This window comes from Polypterus senegalus, chromosome 8, assembly GCF_016835505.1.
Source record: "Polypterus senegalus isolate Bchr_013 chromosome 8, ASM1683550v1, whole genome shotgun sequence".
NCBI classification, from domain to species: domain Eukaryota; kingdom Metazoa; phylum Chordata; class Cladistia; order Polypteriformes; family Polypteridae; genus Polypterus; species Polypterus senegalus.
In genome coordinates, this window is record NC_053161.1 from 112,969,488 (window position 1) to 112,979,901 (window position 10,414).

The 10,414-nt window shown below is 35.9% G+C and overlaps 1 protein-coding gene across 2 annotated transcripts in view; it reads left to right on the forward strand.

Moving 5' to 3' along the window:
- Positions 1–9,628, forward strand: part of si:ch73-62b13.1 (uncharacterized protein LOC100002270 homolog) — a 40,742-nt gene extending 31,114 nt beyond the window's left edge. For both annotated transcript variants that reach the window (XM_039760538.1, XM_039760537.1), the window contains one exon: positions 8,186–9,628. In XM_039760538.1, coding sequence (XP_039616472.1) covers positions 8,186–9,309 — 1,124 coding nt within the window. In that variant the 3' untranslated portion in view covers positions 9,310–9,628. The remainder of the gene's footprint in view (positions 1–8,185) is intronic.
- The last annotated feature ends 786 nt before the right edge of the window (positions 9,629–10,414 follow it).

Here is a 10,414-nt window from a genome sequence, read left to right on the forward strand (position 1 = left end):
AGAATTGATTTTACTGTTTCATCAGAATTACAGCAAGGTTTACATTTTATCATGTATGGGATAATGAAGAATTTTCCAATGAACTATGTAACTATGTATTTTATGTAGTTATTAATGTTTTTAAAAAACATTTTATTTAAATTATTAAAAGCAAGTAACATTCCATACAAGTAAATCAAACTTGACAAAACTAATTTCAATTAAACCTCCACCCATGAGAAAGAGAGCAAGGCCAACAGACAGAGTAAAACTTTAAGAATAGGGAAAAAAAAGGGAAGAAACTCCTTTTCCCCAATTGAAATGCTTTTTCTAAAATATTATTTATTAGATCCTGCCAGGTTTTAAAAAATGTTTTGCACAGATCCTCTAACTGAGAGTTTGCTTTTTCCAATTTCAAATAATATAAAACATCAGTTACCCACTGACTTAAAAGAGGTTGTCTAGGATTCTTTCAGTTGAGCAAGATAAGTCTGCGTGCCAATAGTGAAGTAAAGGCAATCACAGTTTGTTTGTCCTTCTCCACTTTAAGCCTATCTGGAATTACACCAAACACAGCTGTTAATGGGTTAGGAGGGATTGTGACACCGAGGCTGTCTGAAAGGCATTTAAAGATTTTGGTTTAGAATGTTAATTTGGTTCAGGCCCAAAACATGTGGCCCAATGATTCTGGAACTTGATTGCAACGTTTGCAGGTTGTTTCTTGCCTTGAATACATTTTGGACAATTTTAAACAAGGCACGTGCTCAATAAAAAATTGTAAGTTGAATAATTGACTGCTTTGCGTATATGGAGCTCTGAGTGAATTCTATGTATGGCTGCCTTCCACTCTTTTTCCAAAATGTTGAGTAAGAGATCTTTTTCCTACTGCACTATGGGATCTTTAAAATAAAGGGACTTTAAAATGTTTTTAAATAATACAGAACTGCTGTCTAAATCTTCAAGACTGATCAATATTTCTTCTGGAATAGAAATAGGTGGGAGGTGAGGAAAATTGGGCAGATATTGTTTAGCAAAGCTTCTAATTTTGAGGTAGTGAAAGATTTCTGTTGATGAAAAGTTAAATTTGGAGTGTAATTGTTCGTAGGATGTAAAGACGTTATCTATGTACAAAGTTCTAAGTGATTTAATCCCATATTTATTCCAAACATTAAAAACTGCGTACATTTGAGAAGATGGAAAAAGGTGGTTATCGTGCAGAGGTGCCACAGATAAAAGCTTCTCTGTCTTGAAGTACTTCCTACATTGGTTCCATATTCTGAGTGAATGAACCACAATTGGGTTGTTAGTATATTGGACTTAACTAGTATTTACTGGGGTACAAAGCAAGGAGTATAAAGACATACTGCAGGATTTTATTTCCATTGCACACCAAGCCTGTGTATGTTCATCTATTTGTGACAATGACTAGGTTTTTATAGCTTGTATATTTGCCTCTAAGTAATAAAAATGAAAGTTAGGTAGAGCCAAACCACCTTCTGCCGTAGGTCTTGGTAGGGTCGCCCTTTGGATGCATGGATTTCAAATTCCAAATAAATGAGGTTTTGATTAAATCTAACTCCTTAAAAAATGATTTATTAATGTATATTGGAATGATTTGAAATAGAAAAACAAGCTTAGGAAGGATATTAATCTTGACAGTGTTAATTCGTACAGCTAAAGTGAGATGAACAGTAGACCATCTATGCAAGTCTTGGTTAAGTTTTTCCATGCAGAGAGCAAAATTTTGTTGATAAAGAGCTTTATGTTTACTTGTGATGTTTACCCCTAGGTATTTAAACTGATCTGTGATGATAAAAGGGAAGGTGTCCAATCTAATATTGTGTGCTAGAGAGTTCACTGGAAAGAGCACACTTTTATTCAAATTAATTTTGAGTCCAGAAATCTTTTGATATTCTGCTAGTGCTGTTAGGACTGCAGGCACAGTATTTTGTGGATCTGATACTGTATACTGTATATAGCACAATATCATCTGCATATAGTGATATTTTCTGTTCAAGTCCTTCTCTGATAATCCCCTTTATCTCATAAACAAGCTAACAGTAATAATATCTCCTGGGTGTTAGACTTTGTCGGTGAATATATTACATTAAATAGGCATCAAAGACTAGAAGCTGAGAGGAAGTTAGGAGCACAGTGCACCATCCTGGGCATGATGTTAATCTGTACCCAGCCCTGCATTTAGGCCCTTCAACCTGCAGGGAATGACCTAGGATTTGGTGACAGAATTGCCACTCAAGCCACCATAAAAAAACGATGCACTGTTCCATTCCATCTGAACTAGTGTGGTGTTGAGGTGTCACCTGTTGCATGGCTGCACTCAGGTCCTAATCTGGGATCCTGAGTTGGCTTGTGATATGGTGGGTGCAGCAATGCACTGTATCAGTGCGTGCTCCTAACCTCTAAGAAGCTAAGTGTCTGCCTTTAATAAATCCTTTGGAGAGTATTTTAACATCATTCTTCAGTAGTGAGATTGGTCTGTATAATCCATCCATCCATTTTCCAACCCGCTGAATCCGAATACAGGGTCACGGGGATCTGCTGGAGCCAATCCCAGCCAACACAGGGCACAAGGCAGGAACCAATCCTGGGCAGGGTGCCAACCCACTGCAGGGTCTGTATAATGCACATTGTAATAGGTCCTTACTTTTCTTAGGAAAGACAGTAATTAATGCTTGGCGAAAAGTTTGAGGAAGAGTTTGGTTGTCTCTGGCTTCTGTAAATGTTGCTAATAAAAGGGGAGCAAACTTATTTGAAATTTTTTTATAACATTTGCCATCAGGGCCTGCTGCTTTTCCACTCTGAAGTGAATTTATAGCATCTAGTAATTCTGAGAGTGCCAGAGGTTTATCCAATTTCTATGCACTGAGAGTATCTAATGCATCCAAAATCACATTAGGTGGTGTCTTGTCTTCTTTAAACTAAGTAGAATATAAAGACTTATAGTAGTCTCTAAATGTGTGCATTATATTTTAATGTCAATGATTTTGTCTCCATCTGTGTTGGTAATTACTGGCATTGCATTGCGAACTTCCTACTTGTGGATTTGTTGAGCTAAGATCTTATTAGCCTTTTCTCCATGTTCATAGTAATGATGTTTCATTAGTTGTCAAGAGGTTGAGTTCCGTATGTCTTTTTCTATGAAGTGTCTCATTTGGGCACCAGGCATGTTCTTGATCTAGTCTGGTTAATTTCACTGATTAGCACTGATGCCTTCTTGGTTTCTGATTTGTTTTTGTGGGAAAGATATGAAATAATCTGTCCTCTTAAGAAAGCCTTCAGAGTTTAACAGAGTATTCCTGCAGAGATCTCTGAGGATGTATTTATCTATAAAAAATGATTTGCTTGGATATAAAATCTGTACAGTTCTCATCTGCTAATAAAAGTGGGTAAGATGTCAGCTGCAAGATGAGTACGTGGGGCATAATAATTTGAGCTCCATGATCAAAGGGGCGTGGTCGGAGATAACAATAGCGTTGTACTTTAAAGATTTAATTGTGGGCAAGAAATTGTTATCTATAAAGAAATAATCAGTTCTTGAATAACAGTGATGCACTAGTGAGTAGAAGGAATATGCTCTTGAGTTTGGGTTTAGAAATCTCCAGGGTTCTGATAAGTTGTGATCAATTACAAATTCTCTTATTGTTTTTGCAGTGTTAAATGTCATCGCTTCTGTGGCAGGAGACCCATCCAGGTCTGGATTTAAAACACACCAGCCATTATAATTTTATGAGTGTTCACATTAGGAATGGATGCAAATACAACTCTCTGATGGACAGTATGAGGCGGTGTACTGAGCAGGTGACATTAACAAGCTAATTAGTAAATCAACAAGCTAATTAAAAGGGCAGGCTCAGTTATAGGACCACCATGCCTCAATCTCAGATTCACATTTTTGATAAATTCTTAACCAACTGTCTATGTACTAATTTTAAATATGTGCTAAATCTGACTATGATAAATATTGTAAATGATCATTTGAGAATCAGCATGCCTTTAATTATTGGTGTTCTTGGTGTCAATAGCAGGTATGGTACTTTGTGGTATTTTGATTGAAAGATAAGTTGAGATTGTAGAATGGGGAGTAATATTCTCAGAAACAACAAGAAAATTAAAAGTTTAAGGTTGTTTTTTTATTTTTAAGGGCAAAGTTTTCAGATACCATTTTACAAAGTTAATTATCAGGACTGAATTTTGCTATTTTAGATTCATTGAAAGGCCACCAGAAACAATTACAAACTGTTCCTTTGGTAAAATGAGCAGGAAACATATCATGCAGAGGGTCTGGCAACCCTCCACAACCACTAGCAAACCCACAACAGAAACACTCAACTCACCAGCAGCAACCAGTGATGTGACTAAGTGGTGGAGAAACACTGGCTTATGTAACCCACCACAACCCAAATGTGAACCAACAATATGAATCCGTGACCCACCAGTGGCATGTTAATGTGCTGCCTTAAGCAGACCTGGCATGTAGCTACTGAGATGTGAAGACAGATTTGTGCTTCTCCATATTTCTCAGTTAAAGTATGCATACCAGTGACTCACATTACACCCACAGAGCCTCAGTTTCAATGAATTGTACACTATGTGACTGACATATGGCCAATCTGACATATAGCCAAGTGGCCAGTCTCAAATAGATAAGTGCATGACTATTAGATTTGTCTTACTTCACATGAAACCTCAGTATTTGTCCTATGTCCTTCCTCTGTATGCACTTCTGTTCCTCACTCGATTATGTTCCCGTAGAGCCTTCTTCTCAAAATCTGTTATTTTGAAGTGCGTTGCTTGCCTCATGTCCACTTTTTGAATTCAAGAAATGATAGACGGTCCCCCATCATATTCTTGCTGATACTTTAAGTATTTGAATGTGACTCTCATTGTTCCACCAACAATTTCCTCAATCACGTTTGTCTCAGTAAACACAGCAAAACCGAGCAATCAGACCAGAGCCAAAATTACCAATCAGATTGCCCAATGCGATTGGACACACACACACACACATACAGACATTATTGTTCTATTATAGAGATTCTGTAGACATGGTATGACTGCCACTATTATATAATGTGTTAAGTATATAATTAGAGAAGTAAGCTTTTATCTCTGTTAGATACTGCAAAGCAAGTAAAAAGTGGAAAAATTGATTTAATACTGTAGAATGTCTAGAGTTTAGTAACTAAGAACCACTTAGCCAAGAAAATGTTTAATCACTTTATATAATTTATGTTTTCAAGGCTTCACTGTAAGCTTTTTTGAAAAAATGCACTCTTGGCAGGTTTGCAACACCATACAAAATAAATCTAGATAGTTTTTAAATCCCATTTTTACTGAAGGTGAACAAGAAAACAGACACAATGAAAATTGCTATACATCAAAAAATAACAATGAAAATAAGTAGTAAAACAAATCCCAACCATGATGCCTAACCATTATGTAAATAAGGTTACTAAAATATCAAAAGTCATTTCTGTCTGAGCAGATCTAGGGAGCGAGGCACAACAGACTCCCCAAAGAAGACAAATTAGACATTAAGGTTGGGGACAAAACACCAGTCAACTAGCTCCCAGTGAAATACACAGCAGACTGCCCATTCTAAATAATGGAGTGGGATGATCTGCTGATCTGTGCTGCTCAAGGTTGAAGTAAGACTGGGTTGAAAAATAACGAATCCAAGAAATTTAAGCTTTCGAGGCTAATTGATTACATCTTGCCTGAAGAAGGGGCCTGATTTGCCTCAAAAGCATGCATATTGTAATATTTTCAGTTTAGCCAATAAAAGGTGTTATTTTGCTTGACTTCTCACTACATTCATAATGGCTAACACAGTACAACACCCTAGTATAAGAAATTTACAAAGAGAAAAACAGGAGGTTTCATACAAGAGACCAGTATTTATTTAAGAACAATTGAATCCAGAGAAAGTAAACTCTGATTGATAAAAGTGGGGGTAAGAGTAGAGAGGTCCAGAAGGAGAAATGCTTGAGGCAAAAAGGAGATAATAGCAGAGAGAATAAAAAAGAGACAGTTAAAGACAGCAGACCAAAACAGAACCTGTGGGGCGATTCCAAAGAAAACACGTGCCAGAAACATTTAAGTAACAAAAGTGACAAATGCGATCAGCTGCCAAAGACATACTGGTAGCATAAACTTTGTGAGGGGAAAGATGTAGGCAATGTACATATTCAACATGAACATTTTAATTATTTCAGTTTTTTGAGGATGAAGAAATATTATTAGATGTATTTTTTAAGAGAATTTGGTGGGTGTTTAGGAGGGCAATACCACTAAACTACAAAGTAAAAACAGAACATAGAGGGCCAGCAGATTAATCGGAATAGTTATAAAGAGTAAAATAGATATCACTGAAATAATAATTAGTCCAGATGAAGGTATCTAAATGACATGTTTGCCAATCTACCAATAACTGCATTGGTGTTAATATGCCACCCCATTGTAATAAAAATATGTTAATAAATCTTGTACAACAGTCATTTTTATTGTAACATTTTGTGCCCTCAAGTTATCAGCATTTTTAAATTAGAGATATGTATTGCCGATCATTATAACTCCAAAGTAAACTTTGGGGTCTTGTACTCTCAGAAAGCTACAGCTAGAAACTGGGGTTATGGGGCATGGATGTTAGATACAGGGTGTTGGATATAGAAGGTGTTAATGAGACTAACTTATATTTCACATTGTAATAAAGAAAAAAAAATAAATGAAAGGAGTAAACAAAAGCACATATTTATTAAGTAGTAAAAAACCTGCACCATGAGGCATTCGGAGCAGAGTATCATTCGGTTTTTGATGTATTTTTATCATGCGTTAAAAATTTATTTCATCGACTTATTTTGTATAGAAACTTATTTCATTTTATATCACTGGAAGAATAGGGAGGAAGACAGTAACCACACAACAGTCTCATTGATACAATACCAGTACAGAAGAAGAATCCATGTGAACTCTGCATTAGTTGTGCAGTGACCAGACTGTAATATAACCTCAGATCTTTGACTGCAAGGCAGCACTATTTACTGTACCACCATGGTCTTCAGGAACAAAACCATTGATCATAAGATTAAAATTTTATAGCAAGATCTATTAGAGGTCTTATAATTCTATGCAGCATATCTTACAGGATTAAAGTTAAAGAGGAAAAAGAGGCAAAAGAAAAAATTCAGCACAGGATAAATCATGAGAGATTTTTTAAGGCAACTGAATAAAGCTTAGAAACTGGCTGATGTTCAGTAGTACAAAAGAATAAGTTTCAATAATCCTTACTATCATCAGGTGAATGTAGTGAATTGCATTTATGAAGAGTTAAAAACAAGAACAGCTGAGAGTGAAGACGTGAGTGTTGAGTCTTGAAGTAAAAGTGACGATCGAGGACTCCTAATGGAGAAGAGCACCAGAAGGAATGAGCCACAAGTCTGATTGACTGTTCATCAGTTGTGCTATAGTTATGGCTTTGGGATTTTGAGAAGACTGCACTGAAAGGTATAATTTTCCTCGCAGGCGTAAGGGTGGTAAGCACTGTACATAGTTTCATCTGTTAGAAATTATATACTGGATAGAAAACCACCACAGCTAAACCAGATAACATGCAAAGCATCTACAACATTTAATTCTTGCCAGCACTCTTTCAGCAGCATTTCTACCCTATTCTTTATGCATTAAGATCAGTGAAACTTCAGAGATTATGAAGATGTCATGAAGTTTTTTAGCTAAGACACAAAGATAATAAAGTGCTTTTTGGAAGCATCTTAACAATTTTGCAGTGAAATTTCATTACTTTGTCATGCTTTCAGTTTTTTTAAATGCAGTTTGCAGCCTGACTACACCAATTTTTGTAATATGTCCATCAGTTGAAATCACTGTCCATTAAGCAAGGCATCCATCATATCATAGTTCTGCCTTTACCAGCTATAGGTTTCTCTCTTCAGAGACTTGAAATTACAATCTTGCACTTAATAATAATTTGAGACTTAATAAGTAATGGAATGTTACTTTACCACAAGAGAATGTTCTTATTCTTCTTTAGTGCTGGTTGTTAGGTTTGGATTTTTTATGGCTTATTTACTGTATGTTTAACTCGATGCAAATAGCAGTTTTGTCTTTAAAATACAGTATATGTCACTTAATATCTGTGTCAATAATCACTTATCTTTTTGCATTTTAGAATATCAGTGGAAACTATTTTGTGATGATGGACACCAGACTCCAGAGTCATTTCATTCTCCTTCAAGGAAACATATCGTCCTATTTGCAACAACAAGGAGTGGTTCATCCTTCACAGGGCAGCTGTTTAACCAACACCCAGACATTTTCTATTTGTTTGAGCCTCTGTACCATGTTCAACAAGCATTCACCAACTCAAGTGCCAGACTTCGTAAAATCTTAGATCGCCGTGCCCTTCTGGGAGCCTATAGAGACTTGCTACACAATCTCTACAACTGTGATTTTTATTTCTTGGAGACTTACATTAAACCAGAACCCAAAGATCATGCCACAGCTTCATTTTTCAGGAGAGGATCTAGCAGTGCCTTATGCTCTCCACCAGTGTGTGAAGAAAGTCATGACAAGCTTGAGCCAGAAGAAATATGGTGCTTTAAAAACTGCCGTACACTCAACCTCACTTTGGCCACTACAGCATGTCAGGGCAGGAGTCATATGGCCATTAAAACAGTCAGAATTCCAGAAATTAAGGATTTGAAGATTCTTTCAGAAGATCCCAGACTAAATCTAAAGATTGTGCATCTAGTGCGAGATCCAAGGGGAATCTTGGCATCAAGGATGACTGCGTTCATGGACCAGTTTAGGGCTTGGAAGATTTGGAATGCAACTGGTAGGAGACCACATTATATAGACCTTTCTCAAATAACCAGGACTTGTACAGATCTATCTGATTCAGTAGAGACTGGTTTTAGCAAGCCTGCTTGGCTAAAGGGGAAATATATGCTGATTAGGTATGAAGACTTGGCAAAGGAGCCTGTGCAGAAAGCCAAAGAAATTTATAAGTTCATTGGCCTGGGCATGGATCCCAAAGTCCATACATGGATATTACAAAACACAAATGGAAGCAATAATGCAGAAGGAAATTACAAATTTACCACCACAAGAAATTCAAAAGCAACAGCAGAAAGCTGGAGACTAAATCTGGCATTTGATATTGTGCAAACAGTACAGCGCCTGTGCAATACCACATTATCTCAACTTGGATATAAAAGTGTGGGCTCAGTAGATGATCTGAGGAATATGTCCAATAGTTTGGTTGAACCAAGAACATTCATTCCATTTTTATGACGTTTTGATTCAGCATGGTATTTTGAAATCACAAATGTAATAAAAAAAAGATTAACCAGAATTATCATGGTATGCTATATGGTGTTAATTACCCATTGCAGTAGAGCTGATATTACTCCGTTGCAGGAATTCTCACCAATGCATTATTTAAGGAGAGAGTATTACAAGCTGTTTCAAAAAAGAAATGCAAGATCTTAAAATAAACTCATCAAGGGTGATGATTACATGGTCCATTAAATAATAATTGTGACAGTACTATGACACTAGACATAGTTTTGAATTCTAAAGGCTTATTTGAGTGTCTTTTAGGCAATAAAACAATGACATACCAGGTAAAGTTTCATCAAGATAAACACTGTTTATTGACACTACAAAACTATTTTTTTTAATTAAAGTAGTAAATGTATAACTTTATAAAAACAGAGACTTTTTATACTTTTTGGTATAACTGTATGTTTTGGATGATGGAGATCTGTGTCTTTTTTTGGATTTTTACAATATTTTTGGCAGAACATTACATTGTGTCTAAGTGTGTATAGACTTTTGTTTCTTTTTTATATTGCATGATCCGTGTTGAAATGCACAATCATGAAAGGTTATATTTCCTACAACAAATTCCCAGGGGTAGAGGTTTCCAATCCATAGATCCTATATGTTCTTATCATTGTAAGAAAATTACCAGCCGCAATAGCTGCCAGCTACCCTTTTTTAAGATACAGTATATCAAACATACCTAAGAGTTTTCCAGCCTTGCAACCTTAAAACCTAACAACCTGTCTTATTCAATAAGTTTATATAAGCATTTATTTTCTTACTTTTAAAAGTTTTACGATAAATATAACAGAGGACAGTGAAAATGTTGCTCAGTATGAGGAAAAGTAAGGTTATATCAACCGGTGGTAATTCATAAATAAAAACTGATGATGGAGAAATAAATTAAGAAATCTTCTAGTAAAGGATAATACTGACAATGCATTGACAAAATGAAGATGAACAGAGAAACCAATAGCATTTTAGTGTAGTTGTAGAGGATGGAGCATCAAGAAAGCTGTTGAGGCCTGGTTGCTTACCATAGATTATTAGCTATCAGTTTGTGATGAAATCA